Source organism: Protopterus annectens, chromosome 3.part1 (genome assembly GCF_019279795.1).
Source record: "Protopterus annectens isolate FY-2018-M chromosome 3.part1, PAN1.0, whole genome shotgun sequence".
Taxonomy (NCBI): Eukaryota; Metazoa; Chordata; order Ceratodontiformes; family Protopteridae; genus Protopterus; species Protopterus annectens.
The window spans coordinates 372,052,275-372,074,095 of NC_056732.1; the positions used below are offsets into that span (position 1 = coordinate 372,052,275).

The 21,821-nt window shown below is 39.5% G+C and overlaps 1 protein-coding gene across 6 annotated transcripts in view; it reads left to right on the forward strand.

Annotated features, from left to right (window-relative positions):
* Positions 1 to 21,821, forward strand: part of WIPF3 (WAS/WASL interacting protein family member 3) — a 1,105,312-nt gene that overhangs the window by 931,836 nt on the left and 151,655 nt on the right. For all 6 annotated transcript variants that reach the window (XM_044066832.1, XM_044066827.1, XM_044066830.1 and 3 more), the window contains one exon: positions 5,824 to 6,651. In XM_044066832.1, the coding sequence (XP_043922767.1) occupies positions 5,824 to 6,651 (828 nt within the window). The remainder of the gene's footprint in view (positions 1 to 5,823; positions 6,652 to 21,821) is intronic.

Genomic DNA, 21,821 nt, shown 5'->3' on the forward strand with positions numbered 1-21,821 from the left:
CTGCGTGTATGTTACTTCTTGCAATTTTCCTGATAGCCAGCTAGCTGCTCCTAAAATGCAGCTAGGACTCATGAAGTTCCTCAGACTTTTAAGTTTTTATACACTCTTCCTAAACTTGACCCAGCAGCTATAGATTTAGTTACTCCTACTGCTGCTAAACATTTAGTTAATTCACATCCTATTCTTTCTGATAAGGATGGAAAGATTATTGATAAATATGGGGAAAAGGCATATGCTTCTGCAACTTTAATTTTTAGAACTTTGAACTGTCAGGGTAATTTTTTAAAGTTTGTTCTGACTAATTGTGAATGTATGAGGAATGTTTTGTTTGCAATTCCTTCTTATTAGGAAAAATCTGAATTAAATAATTAAGCAATAACCCACGCCTGGGTGTGGGTAATGCTGGATTTACCCATGGCTGGTGTGGTTTGATCATGAGGGCGAAGCCTGAAGGACCAAACAAAGACAACCGTGGGTAAATCCAGCATTACCCACACCCAGAAGTGGGTTATTGTTGTTATACAATGACATTATTTAAGAAAAAAATGCTTACTTTTCTTAAATAATGTCCTTGTATAATGGCGTCGTTCTGTCCTTCCGCCGCTGGACAGCTCCACTTTGCCATTGCTGATGTACTGCGCATGCATTTGGAACTTGCATTCCAATGCATACCCAGTACATCAGTGCTCGGGAAAGTAAGCAACGGAGAAAAGAAGATCTCCGTCGCTATGCCTTTGTTTTTTTAAAACCCTTAAAATTAAAGAATATATCAACGGAAAAAAGTCCAGGCGACCGGACCTTTTTTCTTGTATATTCTCAACGAGCAAGCTGGTTGGGCTGGCCAATCAGCATGCTCATTTTATGATGTTACCAGCCAGTCATTGTATAATTTAGTTTATTCTGTTGTACAAGTCACTGCTCATTGTTTGCACTGTGTGTATGACTCAGTTGATATTTCTTCTGGGGCTATGGCCTCTGGTACTGTTTTGAGGAGGTTTGCCTGGCTGCATTCTCAGAACATCCTAGATAACGATGTCAGACATTAGATATGAAATTCTCATTTGGATAAAGATTTAGTTTTTGGCCCCTCTGTTGCAGAGCTGATCAAAAAGTGTGATGAAAGGGATAATGTGGTATAGGGAATCTCTAAGACTGTTCAGCCCTCCTTTTCCAAATTTTCTAAAATATTCTTTAACTCCATATACAATTTTAACAAAAACAAAATAAACAGTTTCAACAAAAAGCTGGTAAACAGACATGTAAGAAAAAATGACAAGAGAGTTCCAAAAAGAATTCTAAACCCCCCCCAGAACCAAAGATAATACAGGTCAGAATGACTGTGTAAGGGACCTTGTCCCACGTCCCACCCTGGCAACCCCATTTCCCTTCAGAAATTCTGAATTTCCACTTTTTACTCTGGCCAACGATAGTTTCAGACAAATGGGATCGAAAGATTAATCATCAAGGGTACAGATGGCAATTGGAGGAAATTCCTCCTCCTTTCCAGGGGTAATCCTTCATCTACCAGACCAGCTCTTTTGTTTCCACCTGTCCTTCATCACATGCCATCCCAAGGAGTGACAGAACCAGTTCCTCCTTCTCAGATAGGGAAAAGTTTTTATTGAAGGATGTACCAAAAAAGAAAATACTTGAAGACCAGTTCTAGATCTTTTTTTCCTAAACTTGTTTGTGATAGTGCCAAGTTCAAAATGATATCACTTCACAACATTTTGATGCTTCTTCCACTTTCAAGTTTCCTGGTAATACTCGATTTAAAAGATGCTTATATTCACATCCCTTTTCATCCAGACTTCAGGTGTTTGTCTGTCTGGATCACATTATCAGATATTTTTTTTAGTATTTGGACTGTCCACTACACCAAGAGTGTTCACAACGTTTCTTGCTCCAGTTATAACTGATTGCAGACTACAGGCTTTCCACATGTTTGCGTGTTAAGGTGACTGGTTTATCTTTGCAGACTCTTTTCCAAAGTGTCAGGAATCTCTCACTAGGGTGTAAGATGTCTTACACAATCTGGGATTCCAAGAGAACATTCAAAAGTCTTCTTTGACTCCTTCATGCAGGATTGTGTTCCTGGGGTGTCAGCTAGACACCTCATTTCAAAGATCTTTTCTTCCACAGGAAAAAAAATAGATATACATCTAGATCTATTGCTGAAGTTTTCCACTCAGACTTCATTTACTGCAAGAGAATACCTAAAGATTTTGTGTCTCATGGCATCTATGATTCTCATGATACTCTCTGTCAGGATTCCACATGAGAAAGATACAATAGTATCTGAAGTCTCTCTGGTCCCAGCACAAACACCCTTTGTCTTTTCAAATCCCAGTGCTGAGGTTTGTCAGAAGAGAAATCACTTGGTGGAGACAGCAAATATCCTTAAATCCAGGTCTCCCCTTTTCTATCCCTATTCCGAAGTAGTTGGGCACCGCAGATGCCTTAAATTTTGTTTGTGGAGCAGTTTTAGGAGGGATAAAATAGCAAGGTGTGTAGAACAGAATGGACAGATACAAGCACATAAATATAAAAGATATTTTTGCCCTGATCAAGGCACTCAACTGTCTGAAACAACTTTGGTCCCTAGGACCTCTTCATGTTGTTACAAACAATTCCTCAGTCATGTAGTATATCAATGCAGGCTAACTGTGTTAGCTTGGTGTATAGATTCACAGCACAATCTAACTCTACAGGCATCCTACATTCTATCAGAGCAAAATTATATGTCATAGAACCTGGGCTGGACAAGTCCAGACCCTCACAAATGCAAACTATGTTAGGGGATTTTTCAAGATTTGATCCCTCTGTGGAGATTGATCCATCTGGGGGGAGTTCCTCAAGCAGACCTGTTTGCTTCCTGTCTGAACAATCAGCTAGCAAAGTTCTGCTCTAGGACTCCATACAAGAAGGCCTGGAAGACAGATACATTTTCTTTTCCTTGGACAGGAATGTTCCTTTATGCTTTTCCACCCTTTCTACTGATATCCAGGATACTTCTAAAGATTCAGAATGAATCCCCCAAGATCATTGTTGTGACTTCCTTCTGGCCCAGGCAACAGTGGTTCTCCCTTCTTTTGGAAATGGCCATGGGCAATTGCCATAAGGCTCCTCACAGACTGGATCTACTCACACAAGATCTTGGGTGTTTCATACACTGTGACATTAATCATCTTCATTTGACTTCCTGGATTATAAGGACTTAATTCCCTTTAGTCATCTGTTTTGCGAAGACTTATAGGAGGTACTAATAGAACCAAGAAAGCCTATTACTAGAAAATCATATATTACTAATTGGAAGATGTGTTCTAGTTGGTAACAACATCACCAGCACCCATTCAGGTCTATTTGTTCTCTGGTTCTGTAATATTTGTGTGAGTTACTATCCTATGACCTTTTGTACTCCAGCAAGGTTTATTTACTGGCCATTTCAGCATGTATACCCATGGATCCTGATCTTTCAATGCAGTATCATGCCAAAATGTTTATAAAGAGGTTTTGCATAATTTGTCTCCAAAAAAAAATAAATGGCGGTCCCTCTTTGTGATCTTAATTTTGTTAGAAGCAAATACTTGCTCAGTTTGAACAAGCCACCATTGCTGACTTGAGGTTCTTAGCATGGAAAACAGTTTTACTGATTGCTGTGACCTCTGTGAGAAGGGTATCTGAGTTGCAAACTCTTATGGTGAATCAACCCTATGTCATTTTCCACAGGAACTGTTTCATTGAGAACTAATCCTTCTTTTATGCCTAAAGTGGTATCTGAGTTTACTTTCAGCCAAATCTGTCCATCACCTTGTTTCCTTTCCTGGACCTAAAAATGAGGGAGAAAGGATACTCCATACCTTGGATGTCTACAAAATTTAGGTACTGTCTTGACAGAACGCAGTCTTTCAGATGTTTGGATCAATTGTTCATTTTGTGTGAAGGTAAGAAGGGGCAACCTGTGTCAAAGCAGACTATTTCCAAATGGTTATCTAAGGTTTTTACCTTTTGTTATAGTCACCACAACAAAACAATACCAGGCATGATTAAGGCCCAACATACCAGGGTCTTGGCTTCTTCTATGGCTTTTTAGAAAGGGTTGGATTATATAAGTATTCTAGAAGAAGCAAATTGCTCCTCTATACTTACTTTTACAAAGCAGTATTGACTTGATTCCTTCTCTAGGTCTAGATCAGACTTTGCTAGAACCATTTTCCAAGAGATCCTTCCATCTCCCAAATTAAGCAAGATAGGGTAATCTGCTCATATAGCTAAGGTTATTGTAGCCATGATTAAGATGATGAAAATAATACAGTTGTGTAAGTAAACTTACCATAACAGTAGATGTTTGAATGATCACTGCAGACGTAGCTGCTCCCTCCATCCTCTTGTTATTTTTTTGGTATGTTGTTTATGCCAGGGTGTGAATTCTTAATTTATTTTGTTGTTTCTAGCATTGTCTTTTCAGGGCTTAGCCCCCCTCTCTCTGTTGACATGAAAGCTTTGAAGGGTTTGCCACACAAACCTGTCTGATGGTCTGGACACATGGAAGATGCCTTGGAGCTTTGGAAGCTGTCCGGCTGTTGTATCATTGGCAGGATAAAACCCATACAGCTAAGGCTACTGCAGCAGTGATCATTTGGTGTCTACTGTTATGGTCAGTTTACTTACATAAGCGTATTTTCATTGTTTGGTTCATATTGTTATGACTGCTATATGCTCTTGAAACCATTGTGTCATTGTTCTGTTCTTCATATTTTGAGAAATATTATCCTAGTATTCAAAAGTTATGTTTGCAATGTTTATACTATAGCAACTGCAAACTTAGCTAATATGAAAATGGTTTCTCTAGTCAGAGGGATCAGCCTAGAGTAAGCTGTATGGACTTGATTCACGGTCTTGTATGGGCGGTAAGTGCACTTCAGACTTATTCCTGTAAAGCAGTGAGTATGCAGGACTGAATAATGATGCAGTCCAGACTTTGGGTGCACACAGCAAAACACACTGTAGGAGGAAGGCAAAGATGTTGACTATAGCTACTGTTAAAGATGATGATGGTGTGTAGTGGAGCTTGCACTCAGGAGTGTCAGAATTACAATGAAGAACTTCCTGCCCAATTGCTCCAGCTGCTAAGCCACTACCCATACTCAGTGACTCAAAGTCATTCCTTTATGTTATGCAGCTGTGGTTAGGAATAGCAAACTGTAGTACAGAGAGAAAGAGTAGAAGTCCAATTGAGCCTCTGTCATAGATTAATAAAGTTTACATCAAGGAGTGGATGAAGATGTTGGTAGGGATTCTTGAGACGCCATCAACAGACCTGTGAGAGACAAAGGTGGATGTGTTCATTGTTAGCAGAATGTGAAACTAACCAGAAGAGCTTGCTGAGCAGGGCTTCAAGTTCTTCAAGTGGGAGATGCTTTAGTAAAGGTACTTAAATATTATTCATATAGTACAAAGAAAACAATCTTTATCAGGGTTATAGTGGCTTCTTTAGATAACAGGTAAAAACTCTGAAAACTTTCCACTGCACATTTGTTCTCTGTTTTCCCCTGTCGTGCATTAAGATACAAGGCAGCTCAGTTTGAAGAATGTTGTGGGGAACAGTTTATAGCACAAGTGTATATAGATTTTTCACTAACTGATAAAGTGTCATGCTACACAGCAGCTTAGTTGTACCATACACCTTCTAAAATTAGATTTTTAGTCCTGGATGAAATTACACAATGCAGTAGGTCTGCATTTGCTTAAAAAATAGTAAGTTAAGATTTTCTTTAGACATCTGCAAAGTAAGAGATTATGATTTCTGTGTTTGTCTTCTAGGTCCCAGATCAGCACTTCAGCCTGGTGGATTTAGAGGGCAGACACCAAGACTTCAGATTCCAGTTAACAGCAACATCAATAATGGAAGCAGCCAGAATACTCCAACATCAGACAACCCAAAGCAGACAAAGTCCTCTGATCCACCTCCTCCTCCAGTTCTCAGGCCACCACCAGCACGCCCAAACAGACCTGCTTCTCCTTTACCTCCTCCTGTGCCTTCATCACAAAGCAAGCCTTTACCACCTGTTCCACAAACTCCTCCTCCTCCTCCTCCACCTATTCCATCTGAGAAGCCAACAAAGACAGCATGTTCCTTCAGTCCTCCTCCTCCTCCACCTCTGTCTCTTCTTCCACAACCTCCTCCTCCTCTACCACAGTCTGGCAAACCGATCAACAAAGGTCAGATTACCCCTCCGCCTCCACCAGTTCCCCCACCCCCTCCGCCTGCACCCCCCTCTAATGCAAAGGACAGACCTATCAGCTTTGCATTTCCTCCTCCTCCTCCCCCCCCTGTTGCACTGTATGATGATGGACTTGAGGATCACAGTTCTGTTCCCCCACCCCCTCCACCCCTTCCCTTGTCATTTGCTGCCAACCGACCCAGTCTGCCTGTGCCACCTCCTCCTCCCCCACCATCAGCATATATGCAAGCTGTAATTACCAGTGATGCTGCCCTATCCTTACCTCCCAAGAGCTCAGTCCCTCCTACCCAGGCATCTAAAGCAAACATACAGTCCATGCCACTCCCACCACCACCACCACCTCCCCCTCCTCACTTTGCTCAGCAATATGGAGGTAATCAGAAAAGGGCTCAAGCCAGAGCAGGAGGTAAGAAAACATTTCTGGTCATTCTGGCTACTGTAATGGATTTCATGACAACTGTTTTATATAAAGTTTCCCCTTTTGCCCTATATTCCTTTTGAGTATATGTTTATCTGTAGCTTTTGACTTCCTGTTATCAGCAACTACTAGCTTAATAGCAGGTGATGCTGTACAAGGATTTGCTGCTTTTTCATAGTTTATATACTGTGAGTATCTTCTAAGTCTTCCTTGTTTCTTTGGTGTTTGGCAGCAGATGACACCATCTCACCACCTACATTAGCAACATGGTACATAAGCAGAAATGCTGTCATTTTTGACTTAGTCTCTTATGTTCTTCAGGTCCATTTTCATTGAGTTTCAGTTATTTAATGACCACTCTGTCAAAGTTTACATGTCATTGTATGACAGGATAAGTAGACACTATATTTCAGTTTGATATGCAAATTGTCTTGCCAACCATTGCATGTGGCTGATCCTTGTGTAACATTGTTTGAAACACATTGACTCACAAAATCTGAGTTTCTTCAATGATACTGCTACAGAACAAGGAAAAATACACCAACAGGGTACATGGGCATAACTATAGCTTGTTATATCATGTCATACATCTTGTCAACAGATGGATCAACTGGAGAAAGGTTATACGTCTCCCCGTTACTTAATTTGTATTTCATTTGTTAATCAGGTAAATCAAATGCTCATCATGGATACTTTTTAACCAAGACCAAAATGGCAAGTATAAATATAATATAGCTGGAATATTTTAAACAGGTCAGTCAAGCTGCATGTTTTGAAGAAGTAGGAGTATACTGGACTTTATGGATGAAGCCCAAGTAGGCAAAGGAAGAACATGCAGTTTCCATACAAATAGTGACAGAAGGTCTGAACCTGGTGGTATGAGGCAGGGAGCATAACCACTAAGCCACCATGTCCCTAAATGTGCTGTTTATGTGGCAGTCACCCTTAGCTGTGGATGTCACATTGCATCAAAATGTCTCCGGTCACTGGAGAATGAACATACCACTCAACCTCTTAGAAGAAGAAATCTGGACAAAGCCAAAAATAATGGGGAGACAAAGACCCAAAAACAGGGACATAATTTAAATATTATTCTTAAAAACTGAGAGAGTTGCCACAATAACAGATTTTGCATTAGCATGCATTTTCTGAGGGGTATGAAGTCTGAAACTCAAATGTCTGTCATTATTTTCTGACTTCAACTCTCAATGATTTGCCAGTGATTTGACAGAAAATGACAATTTTATGAGAAACAGACCAAAAATCTAGGCATTCTGTGAAAGTCTGGACAGTTGAGAGGTATGAGAGTGAAGCATCACTGAATTTAGATGTTCTCCCTACCTAGTGATGGTACCCAGAGATATTCCGCCAGTAGGTAAGACATGCCTCCCCTGAGGTCCTGGCCAGGGCTATCCTTTTTAATGCTTGTCAACAAAGAACATGCCAGGCATTGTCTCCACCCTGCTTCATATGTATAATCTGGCTTCTATTACAGAGACCTGTTTTTATGAAAATTTCAGTCCACACTGACAGCTGTCCCTCTAAGAGATGCTTAACTAAAGATGACTTAATATTCTAATTTGCTGTCCTTGGATCCTGACAGGTGAACTGAGAGATAACCACTTGGGGAGGCCAAGCTTAAAATAAATCAAGTAACAGCCTGTCTAGGAGATTGGATCGACTTCCAAGTCGTTGATATTCCTACATGGTCTTAAAACTACATTCAGTGAGTGACCAAATTTATGGGAAGCCCAAGTGACTACCTTAGTGAATGTGAAGCTCTCAAAAAAGAATGTGAACTGTCATGGTAAGTTCTGTGGTATTGTCACTGATCCAAGCATTAAAGTCCCCCTATGGTCAGTCACCTGTAGGGCTTATGAATTAGATCAAGAAAGAAATTAGACCGAGTCTACAGTAGATGGGATGCATACATGAAACGGTCATTATGTCATTATAATACACACACTCAGCCTAGCAAAATTTAGTAGAACCATGAATGAACCACAAAGTGCCCAGTGAGTGAGTCCATCACAAAGGACTGCCTTATCATGGCAATCTTATCTGCAAAGAATTATGCAACCTCCTCATAGTACTCTTGGAGTGAAAAAATGTCTGAGCAGTAAGATAGGATGAGCTACGCAACCTATCAACCACGTAGATAAGTGCAAGAAGATGACTCAATGCAAGCAGAAATCTCACCGAACACAAACGATTCTTTCTTATATGAAAATAGTACAACTGTGGTAAAGAAAAACATTAATTCAAAAAACTTTAGGCAACAATGTCCATGTTTATGAGGTCCATAATGATGTGGTCCATTGTTTTACAGCTTATGGGTCTGTTGTTACTAGGATCTATTCATGGGGTCTCCCTTTTGTAGAGGAGGTACCCAAAGCCAGATTCGAGACTGCGACTGAACAGTTTTGCTAACAAGGAGGCATCATGTTGTCAGCTATTTGTTTTCACCACCAAGAGAGCCTTTAGGACTTGTTCAGGGATGATGCTTAGGGGGGGAGGTTGTTAAAGGGTTAAATGTGTGTGGGCTAGGTAAATATGAGGGAAGATGTTTGAATTCAATTTTTGCTGCTTGTAGGTCAGGTATGTATGTGTTCAGGGGCAGAGTAAGTAGAACCATTATATATCAACTTAGAGCAGTGCTGGGCATGTTTTTTAAGGTTCTTTACATAGCTAAAGAAGGAGTTGTGATTGTCATTTACATAGACTGAAAATTTGAAGTCATACTTGGCTTTGGAATATCTAAGTTTATTTCTAGCTTCTGTGTTTAACTTTTTGAGGTGTTTAGTTTTTGGATTGTTAATGATTCACTGAGGACAGGCAGCGGTATAAAGTGGGGGAATATGAGCTTACAATTTTTGCAATTATAAAATCATGTGGGTTTACCAGCAAGGGTAGGGTACATACAGATGCTTGTTTGAGTCACTTGTCAAGTGACATATCTGTAAGATGACACCTTCAACTTGGCAGCTGTGAAGAATGTATTTCTCAGAAATACCCCAAGCTGTCGACACCAGTGTAAAAGTTGTTAGCTGGAATATAAATCTCCTGCAGTTGTCAAAGAAAAGAAAACTTATTTTGACATTACCCTTTTCCAAAACAAGTTTCCCATCTATGTGAAGCAAAGCTCATCTCTAACTCTATTCAAATGTACCTTGGACCAGTGGATAAAAATCACAAATTTACCCCTGGTTTGGTACCAATGTCCCTAATGGACACATCCAGCATTTGAATGCTTGATTTGTACAAGCCTATATCTTGGCCATAAAATTCCTTGGGGTATTGACCCATGTCAGCAATATTTTGGTAAATTAGGAGAAAGCTTAGCTAGGTTTAAAATGGCTCTTGGGCTGAAAGCCCAGTAACTATCTATGACTCTATAACCTAAAATGTGACATGCAGGAAATACATTTGAAGGCAAAAATCTTAGAAGACACCATTATGAAGTAGATTAGTCAATGTGTTTTTTGCTGCAGGTGACAGTGATCAAGTTGATCAAGTTGAGGAGTGTCAGTCACTGTAAGAAAATCTTTACTGCTCAGGTAAAAAGAATAAACTATGATGAGAAAGTGAGATTAATTTCAGCTGAATATTTATGCACCCACTCTAACAAACCCATTAAAAGAGCACCCCTCACAGTTCAAAAATTCAGTTTCTGCAAAAGCTAACCTAAATTCTGGATGGCTGCACTGAGCAAATGATGATCCCAGCTGATTGCTGTAGCATGACCCTGGACACAAGCCAACAGCATTAGTTTAAACATATGGTCGACACCATATGATCGAACTTTGAAAAGTTTGAAGGTTAAAAGCAACGGCTCCATGCGGCACACAATGGGAAAATTTCCCCTTTCTGCACTGAAGTGTGATCTCGGAGTTGGTATATTTAAGTAGGGGGCGCAATTTTTAAAAATTTTTTATTATATTTTCGAAGTTTCAAACTTTGCTCATATGTTGTCGAAAATATGAGGTTCAAAGTTTTGAAATTTCGAATATATTCCCGCCAAAAACCTCTCGAGCTAGCAGTCTACCCAAAATGCCCCCTCTACATTATCCCAGATCTCATTTGCTGCTCTTATAGAAAAGATGGGTCAGCCTCTCTCTCTCTCTCTCTCTCTAGTGTAGTTAAGTCCTTTTTATAGCTTTATTACTTTTCTCTGCCTCCTTTTTTTCTTACTTCAGTTATTTAGAAATATTTGATCATTGTCTACCCTTTCTCTTCATTTGAGTGCTCGTTTTCTTTAACCTGTACCCTTGGGTACTTCTTGCCTACTGTTGGTCATCTCTCCTACCATCGTTGATAAGTTTCTTCCTTTTGCAGAACTGAGTGATTGTGTGTTTCATGACTCTCTTGTACTCTCTAGTCTTAAAATGACAGATAAATCTAAATCAACCACTGGGTTTAACTAGTGTCACGACTGCAGCAGAAAAATGCCAAATTTGGATGTTCATGACAAATGTGTATATTGCTTAGGTGTTTCTCATCTGGATGTAGAGTGCTCTATCTGCCAAGGCTTCAGTAATAGAGCCCTGGTGGAGTGTAGAAATAAATTAATCCTTAAAGGGCTTCTTAAGGCCCCTTTTGAGAAGCCATTGTCCAAGACTGACCAGTTTCCTCAGGCCTCTAGCACAAAATCTAATCGTTTGTTGCCGACATCTAAAAAACATAAACACCCTTTGACTGGTTCATATTCAGAACCAAAATCCAAGGTTCCAAAGATATTGGAATGCTCTGACTCATCGGCACTGACCTCTACCTTGGTGTCATTGACAACCGACCACAACACCGATTCCAGTAATGACTCCTACGTCGGTACAGACTATTTTACTTACCACGTCAGTACCGACATCCCCTGTGGCTCTCAGATATTACCGTCTGCCCCGGTGACAAAGATTAACTCTTCCCTTGCACCCAGGACTACATATTCAACATCAATTGACCCCTTTCTGGGTCATCTCCCTAACCCCTTCATAGAGAGACCTGAATCCCCCTTTGGGCTGTCTGTTTGCTCCACCGGGAGTCTTTCCGAAGTTGATATAGTGAGGTTGGTGGATCTGCTTTTGACAGCTAAGGATCTTCCTCTATCTTCACAGCACCTTCCCCCTCTTGAGGCAGGGGAATTTTCTCCCATTACTCCCACATATACTCATCTTCTGATGTTTTCACAGGCTTTAGAGTTCTCAACTTCATCCACACAGACTGCTATGGTCTCAGCGCCAATGTCTCACTTATCTTCAGTTCCAGTCATGGCTCTGACTGCCTTCAGAACTGACAGGTAACCCGGGATTGAGCCTGCACCATCAGGTCTGGAGGGTTTGAGTCAACTCCTATTTTTTTATTCGGAGCCAATCTTACCACTTTGGACTACGCCAGCTGCAGGCCCTTCCTTGGCTCCGGCTTTGTAGGTGGGTCTCTTGGGGTGCTGTGTGACCCTGGTTCTGAGTTTGTCTTCCTTGGTTCCAGGCTCCCATCCCTCCTCAGGCGTCCTGCCTTCCAAGCTATAAAGAGAGCCTTGGCCACTGCTTCTTCCCAGGTGGCTCCTGTGTTACCGGAGTCTCACCCCTTGACCCCTGCTTACCCAAAGCTACCATCAACCTCCATGCCTGGACAGCGAGCTCCAGGGATGTAAGACATACCAACTAAGGGTCACCCCTCTTCTGAGTCCTCTTCAGATATTCCCACTGAAGAGGCCCCTGGGAAGAAATTGTGTAAGAGGAAACACCTGGACTCTCCTGATGAGTACATCACTGAGGACATGGATTTCGATGAGGGTATGCCCCCCCCCATCACCCCCAGAAGATGTCTCCTTTGGAGACAGCCTGAAGATCCTTAAACAGAAGAGTGATTGGAAGCCCAAAGACCCTTCCTCCAGGCAGTCTGTATACTTCCAGTCTTTTGGAGCTCACCCATCTACTTCCTGACTCAATAGAACTGATTCCCTGGAGACCAGATAAAATACTCTCCACTCTTGAGGATCATCAACACTGGCTGAAAGGGTTAGCAGTAGATGCCATGGTGGTAGCGGCTGCCACTAAAAAGGAGTTTGCTGAGGAAAGTTCCACTGTACACACCCCAACTGGGAATCTAGGGTGATTGACAGATTTGGGAAGTGGGTTTACACATCATCGATGTTTTCCATTAAGTCTTTGAATTTTTTGGCACATTTTACTAGACTCCAGAGAAATCTGGTCAAGGAGCTTTCAGATACCCTAGCAGGAGCAGTAGCAGAGGAGGTCCAAGAAAAAAGTGGCCTCCCACTTAGCTACCCAAGAATCTATCTCAAATTCATCCATGAGCCTACTGGCACATGCAGCTGAAGAGGTGACCAGGTCAGCAGATTCAGGTGTTGATATTCAATGACATGCTTGGATGCACCTGTGTGAGTTTATGGAGCCATTCAAGTCTTCCTCCATCAATGCTCCTCTTGACGGATCCTCTTTGTACAGTCCCAAATTTAAGGAAACTCTATCCAGGTATGAGAAGGATAGAAACACCCTGTCTGCAATGGGTATATGTTTTTCTGCTCCCCGATGAGCTTATTCTAGAAATCAGAGGAGTGGGAAGATGTGGTTGAAGAAATCCAAGAGGCCTTTCCAAGACACCCATGGAACGGACTCCCCACAGGGCAGAGGGGGGAGTTCCAGTGGAAGACGCTATCCTAGAGGGAGAGGTGGCCCGTAGATCCAGGGTTCCAAAGAGTTCTTCTCTGACCAACCCTACCAGCACTCCTGAAAGGAGGCCCAATTGCTTCCCTCTGGAAGCAGTCTGGGGAAGATTTTCTTTGCAACCAACTACATGGCGACAAATATCTACAGATGCCTAGGTGCTAAGAATCATTTCCAGAGGTTATTTTATCCCTTTCATTCTTTATCCAATAACTCAAATAAGACTCCCTGATGTTCCACCCAGTCAGATGGACCAAGCTGCCTTGGAATACAAAAGCTGCTAAAAAAAAAGAGTCATCCAAGAAGTCCCATCAGACCAGATAGCATCCAGATTTTACTCAAGGTTCTTTTTAGTGCCAAAAAAGACAGGGGACTGGAGACCAATTCTGGATCTCAGCATTTTAAACAATTTTGTTCAACAGTCCAAATTCCAGATGGTCACTGTTCAGTCAATACTTCCCTTTCTAGAGAAAAATGTTTAGATGTGTTCTGTAGACCTTCAAGACATGTAGTACCACATAAAAATGGACAAATGCTCAAGAAGGTTCCTCTGCTTCCAGCTAAGAGCCAATTACTACCAGTTCAATGTGCTGCCCTTTGGTCTCATCACAGTCACCAGGGTATTCTCCAAACGTATGGCAGCAGTATCAGCTCACTTGAGACTGCATGGATTCTGTGTTTCCCTATCTAGACAACTGGCTCATCACCACTTCCACCAGGCATCTACTGCTTCATGAGACAGATCTCAACCTGCAATTATTCCTGCAATTAGGAATCACAGTCAACTTTGCAAAGTCTCAACTGACCCTCTCTCAGGATATGGAATTTATTGGAGCTCATGTCAACACTCTCTTGTGTGGCTTTTGTGCCTCCCCACAGGCTACAGAAAATACAATCTCAAGTTAATTATCTCCTGGGCTCAAAGTACCAGCCTGGCTAGTGCTTCAAGCATTAGGGTCCATGGCAGCAGCAATCACTCTGGTCTCACTAACGAGATTTCACATGACACTACTACAATGGCTTCTTGCGAATCTATGGTCCCTTCTAACCCATCCAATGAACCACCTTATACTCATTACAAGCAGCTGCAAAAAGGACTTGTACTGGTGGATGGAATCCAATCAAATCCTTTTGGGCCGCCCCTTTTTCCCTTCTCAACCCAAGGCCATAGTGACTACGGATGCGTCCCAGATGGGGTGGGGGGGCATTATCTTTATGTTGCTTGAACCATTGAGCTCCTTTGTGCTCTGGAATTATTATCATAAAACAGTTGCTTAACTGCAGTCTTTCTAAACGTCTACATATTATCTAGGCAGTTCCTTATCTTCTTGACCACTGTTTTTGATTCCATTGTATAATTTTCAATTAGTACTTGAGAAAATTTAAAAGCATTCAAACAATCTCTAATAGTGTTAAATTTTCATTAGTAAATGATTTCTAGTATATTTTGAAAATGTTTCCAGTATGAACTTTTTTCACAAATCACTCTGCTGCAAAAATGTTTAGATTTGCATCTCTTCTAAGAGAAATACTTGTACCTGTTGTATTTCTGCACTTAAAAAAACATGTTATGAATCTGAAATTTCCAATTAGCACATGTAGTATACTGACCAATTCTGCTTAAGAGTCCTCAGAATTTTGAGATATGACTTACAGAACATGCATAGCATATACAGGAAAACCCCCCACAACTGTGCGCATATATTACGCATGTTTTTTCCCTTCATGTGTTAAAAGTTACCAAAGCCCAGTGTGAGTTTTCTGGTTATCAGCAGCTTAAACCAAACAAAAATGGTTTTCTTTTCTCTTAGTTCCAGGCAAAACATTTTGGTGACAGCTGCAAAACTGAAAGGAGCTATAAACAAAAGATGCCAAAAGTACTCTTTCATGGGTGTTGTGAAACTGCATTTTTGCTTTCAGATGTTACGATTATTTTTTTTCATTTGATGGATATAAAAATTGTAAGGAAATATAAACACAAGATACAGAAACTACTCTTTTATTTGTCTTACGAAAATGTATTTTTGCATTCAAAAGTTATGCTTTCCCCAACTGGCCTAATTCTGTCTAATTAATATCTGTGGGAATCAGATAAAAAACAAATAACCACAATGCGAAGGCAAGCCACAAAGGAGCTCAGGCTGGAGAAATGTTGTAAATGTATATTTAATAAGACCGTTTTCACTCCTCACATAGAAGAGCTTCTTCAGACAAAAGTAAAAAGCGCCAAGCGCTACTTTTAAAAAAACAACAGCTGATAATTTTTGATGTCACTTCCTTTACAGCTAGTTGCATACGGAACACTGTTATATTTAATAAGTACAAGGTGCAAACAATGAACTGCATCAATCTACCTAATTTCGACAGTGTTTACTTACAAAAACAATGCTTAATATTGCCCTAAAGTAGTTTATAATACAAAAAACATGTTTTAAAAACATCAAGCTATTTATCACAGATACACATTTACCCCAGTAAGTAGGAGGGGTAATGAATGATAAATGCAACACATTAAAAGAAGTATATCTAATGCATGTGTTATTAATACTAAAAGTATTTCAATAAAAATAATACTAATGATTTGATATTTGCGCTCACAAATTCACAGTTCAATTTCTTAAGTAACTATTGTATTTCAAAATTACAGAGATGTTACAAGTCTCATTTAACCCAGGAGGGGAGAAAGCATTTAAGAGTAACTGCCATTCAAGTTCTTTTAATTCAAGGAGAAGGGACTGTGGGCCCCCCCTAATACCAACTTTTACCAAATCAATGCCCATAAAGCAAAAACTGTGTCCAATATGGTCTAAAATATGTTTTGAGAGTGCATTATCAGTTTTTTTGTTTTTTATAGCGTAATTATGTTGGTAAACTCGGTCACGCATCTTTCGGTCCGTTTTACCAACATAAAACGCAGCACAGCAATTACACTGTGCTATATAAACAATAGACTTGGTTTCACACCCAATCTTGTGTTTAATATAGAATTTCTCGTCTCTAACAACAAAGGAGTTCCCTGTTTTCAGTAACTTGCACCAGTTACAAAAACCACATGCAAAACAACCAGTTTGTCTCGTTGAAAAATTACTAGAATCACTTGTCTGTAATAGTTCTTTTAAATTTTTACCTCTCCTAAACACAAAATGGGGAAATAAGCCCAAAATATCCAATAGATGAGCACTATTCACAATGAAGTGCCAGTTTTTCTTGATGATTGAACACATATTGTCAATATGTTTGTTATGTGTAAGGATAAGGCTGGTCAGGTAACACTGATGATAATATTGCCATTAATCTAAAACTTTTAGACAGTAACATGTTGAAAATCAGGAAACTTCAATTGGAAGTCTCCTATTTCAAACAATGTATCAGAGAAAACATTGTGCCAAAAGGCTTAAGGAGCTCTTTCACTCCTACTGGTTTATTTTCAGATTCTCTGTTTATTGAAGAACTCAACAGCGTTTTAAACCAACAAGGGCTTGATTTATTGGGTGTCATGGTCAAACACTATGAAAAATACATTGATGCCTTACTGTCAGAAACTAATGCCCTTGATAACAAAATTAAAGTTGACCTCAATTTTTCCCGGTATAAATATGACTACCACAGGATTTTTGACAGTATTGACTCTCTTTTGGTGAAATTAAAAATCAATAAAACCAAAAAACTTACTAGAGACCGTCAGGCATACGCCTCTGATATGGCGTACCCAAATTTGGTCAAGAAATCAAATGGACCCTTAAATAAAGATGGGTTTACCAGCAATAATACTGACAGAGAGGTGCTCCCCCCACTTGAAGAGAACGAGTTTGAAAATGAAGATGGTGATGAAGGTCCATCATCACAACAACCGAGGAGAAGTAACAGGATAAAATCCAACTATAATAAAAATGGGCACCCCCCCAATTATAAAAATCAGAACAAGCCTTTTTTAGGGTGGAGAAAAAACCAGAGGAAAAACAAGCAGAACAATTAAGAGATGAACTTTTTGCTTCTCCAACTGGTAAACCTGTAATTTTGAAAAATCAGAAAGGTGATTTTACTGTTTACAACTTCTCCGAAGTCACCATCGATCAAGAACTAATTGAACTGCTGGCCTTTGGGCTATCTTTTGTCCCTGATCAGAAGATCAGCTTGCCTAGAGTCTTGATGGACTTGAAATGTTTTGTACGCAGGTTAAACCTTAAGGTTTTGTTCAGTGGTGATTCTAACACAGACCAGCACCCCTTTAAAATGCTGAGTACCTTTAACCCCCCTCTCCATCCTATTTTACAAACATTTGAATATGCTTGTGAAATAGATCTTAGACACTTATTTGAGAAAATTAGATGGTCTGACAAAAGGAATAACATCTCACTTGAACAAAAGATCAGTTTGGAAAACCTCAGGAATGCCCCTATCAGGGTGATAAAACCCGATAAAGGTGGGGGTTTGGTCATCTTTGACAAAGATGAGTACAACCTTAAGATGCTAAAAGTACTCAATACACCAGCGTATGAAACTTCATCTCTTAATGAGATGTCTGGTGAATACAAGCGAATTAAAGGGTACCTTAGGGACTTATTTATAGAAGGTAGGATAGACATCGAAACCTTCGACTTTATAAACATCTCCTTCCCTAGAGTGCCAGTAATGTTTGGGATCCCCAAAATACATAAAAATTTGGTGGACCCACCTATGCGTGCCCTAGTGGATGGGAGATGTTGTATCACCTACCCTTGTGCTAAGGTCGTTGATTACATCTTAAACAAATACCTTAAATTGTTACCCCAGATCTGCAAAGACTCATGGTCTTTTTTAAGGTCCATTAACAACATCCCCTTTGACCCTTCAAATAATTTCTTAACTATAGATGTAGTTGAGTTATATACTTGCATACCACACTGTGAGGCTATTGAATGGGTTGAACTGATGTTATTAGATCTAGGAGCCCCTAAAGATGAAATTGACGTCGTTACCATCTTATTAAACATCATTTTAACGTCAAACTTTTTCATTTTCAACAATAATTACTACCTTCAAAAAAAAGGCATTGCCATGGGCTCTCCATGTGGGGGAAGCGTATCCAACTTAGTGGTTGCTTACTGGGAAAAGACATTTTTGTTTAAAGACAATTTATTTAAAGAGATAAACAAATTTTACACGCGCTTTTTAGATGACGTATTTATTCTTATACAAGGAGATGAAGACTGTGTTTCCAACTTAATTGGAAAAATGAACAGTTCTTGCCCCTTTCTATCATTCACCCACCACTATTCTGTCACTGAGATTGATTATCTAGATGTGAAACTCATTAAGGACCTTGACAATGAGCGGTTTCTTTCAAGCATCTTTAGAAAGCATACATATTGTAATGCTTTCTTACATTATTCTAGTAACCACCCATGGAAACAGAAAAAATCCATTGTCAAGGGCCAATTAGTGAGAGCCACACGTATGTGCAACACAGATACAGCCTTTGAAGTTGAGTGTTCTAACCTCAAAGGCATGTTTTTGAATAGGGGTTACCCCTGTGAACTTCTAGATAGTTTAATCAACGAGGTGTCACTTAAAAGAATGTCTGGGTTTTATAAACCACTACTCTTACATACTAAATCATGTGACCCTTTGAACATTGAAAACCAGGAAACACCAACACCTAGCGATGAACTCAATTTACTTGTACATGATAATTGTAATAATGATTTGGTCATAGTTAACACAACTCAAGATTTCAAGACCAGCCTTATCCTTACACATAACAAACATATTGACAATATGTGTTCAATCATCAAGAAAAACTGGCACTTCATTGTGAATAGTGCTCATCTATTGGATATTTTGGGCTTATTTCCCCATTTTGTGTTTAGGAGAGGTAAAAATTTAAAAGAACTATTACAGACAAGTGATTCTAGTAATTTTTCAACGAGACAAACTGGTTGTTTTGCATGTGGTTTTTGTAACTGGTGCAAGTTACTGAAAACAGGGAACTCCTTTGTTGTTAGAGACGAGAAATTCTATATTAAACACAAGATTGGGTGTGAAACCAAGTCTATTGTTTATATAGCACAGTGTAATTGCTGTGCTGCGTTTTATGTTGGTAAAACGGACCGAAAGATGCGTGACCGAGTTTACCAACATAATTACGCTATAAAAAACAAAAAAACTGATAATGCACTCTCAAAACATATTTTAGACCATATTGGACACAGTTTTTGCTTTATGGGCATTGATTTGGTAAAAGTTGGTATTAGGGGGGGCCCACAGTCCCTTCTCCTTGAATTAAAAGAACTTGAATGGCAGTTACTCTTAAATGCTTTCTCCCCTCCTGGGTTAAATGAGACTTGTAACATCTCTGTAATTTTGAAATACAATAGTTACTTAAGAAATTGAACTGTGAATTTGTGAGCGCAAATATCAAATCATTAGTATTATTTTTATTGAAATACTTTTAGTATTAATAACACATGCATTAGATATACTTCTTTTAATGTGTTGCATTTATCATTCATTATCCCTCCTACTTTCTGGGGTAAATGTGTATCTGTGATAAATAGCTTGATGTTTTTTAAAACATGTTTTTTTGTATTATAAACTACTTTAGGGCAATATTAAGCATTGGTTTTGTAAGTAAACACTGTCGAAATTAGGTAGATTGATGCAGTTCATTGTTTGCACCTTGTACTTATTAAATATAACAGTGTTCCGTATGCAACTAGCTGTAAAGGAAGTGACATCAAAAATTATCAGCTATTGTTTTTTTAAAAGTAGCGCTTGGCGCTTTTTACTTTTGTCTGAAGAAGCTCTTCTATGTGAGGAGTGAAAACGGTCTTATTAAATATACGTTTACAACATTTCTCCAGCCTGAGCTCCTTTGTGGCTTGCCTTCGCGTTGTGGTTATCTGTGGGAATCATGCATAAATATCCTTCTGCCAGCAATATGCTTTGTCTGTATTGCTTTAAACGTTATTGTTTCCCGAATGAATGCACTGCATACATTGTAAAGCCTGAATATTTTGGTCCACACTTCTAGGCATACTTCTTAAATTCTTTCCTCAGGAATTCAGGACAAAGCTAAAAATAATGGAGGGGCAAGGGCCCAAAATCAGTTGCAGTTTTAAATATTACTGTAATTCACTTAAAAAGGAATAGTAAAGCAGCTTTTACATTAATATACATTTTCTGAAAAATAAGATGTCTGAAATTCTAATATCTAGTGTTTTTCACTGATTGTAATCAGTGTAGTAATGTGCCAAAAACATTTAAAAAATGTGAAGAACAAGGCAAGTATATGAGGCAAAATCAGGGACATTCTGCAGTCAGGCACAGTTGAAAGGAATACCAATCTGGCAGAGCTTGGGCAGCTGTTACGATATTTTTTAGATCTAAAGGTGTTCAATGTAAGAGAATGCTTAGTCTTTATAAATCTAATATTTGCAGCAGTTTTTTTTTTTTTTTTTGAAGTGCTAGGAATATTTTTTTACCAAATTAATGGATTTTCCACTATCCCAGGCATCATTTTGGTAGTCAAACTAGGCATATGTTGAAAAAACAAATCCCAACCAAGGGGTGCTCTTCAGTATTGTATATAGTACCTAGTAACCCAATACAATGTAAAAGCCTGCCAGGTCAGTCATTTTAAAATTACTGCATGTTATTGTTGAGATGAGTATGTTCAGGCAGATTTAGATCTGAAGTATTGCTATGCAGAGTAGCAGAGCTGTAGCTGTGTTGGGTCAAGGGGATGGCTACTATAAGGGCAATCTGTTATGGGGCATGATTAGCCCTAAAGAGGAATGTGCTTAACATTTTCCTCGGAGTAAGTTGTGCAATCTCTTTTGCTGGATAGCATTATTGCGACTGCTTAAATGATTTTGTGTGTGTGTGTGTGTGTGTGTGTGTGTGTGTGTGTGTGTGTGTGTGTGTGTGTGTGTGTGTGTGTGTGTGTGTGTGTCTGTTTTAGTTAGAAGATGTAGCAAGGAGCTAGTATAGCTGCTTGCCAGAGTTTGTAAAAGAGTTATCATGCAGAGATATAATAGCTTTCAACTTTGGTGGACTTCTTTTTTTTTTGCCCTCAGCTGTGTGGGGGCTGGGCACCAGTAGAGAAATTGCCCAGGGTGGCAAATGACCTAGTCACTATCAGCTGATGGGCTTAAAAAAAAAGACCCATACATAAAATACAATTACAACCCACATATACAAATCTTAATGATTATACTAAATATAAAAAGGAAAAAACTCAGCGTGGGATCTATTTTGATCATGAATTGAAACGTGTTCTAGGGCGTTTCCCTAAAGTAGTTTTCTCAAGGGGTAGAAATATAAAGGGGTTCTTAGAAAGACATAGGCCTGGATTTACTCTTTCCATAATGAATAAATGTGGGACTTGTAAGTCTTGTAGATTCATCAATGATGGACCTTATGTAAGTGTCCCGAGTTATAACAGGACTATTTCATGTCTGGGTAGGGTTAATTGCAACACTCAGAGGGTGGTGTATT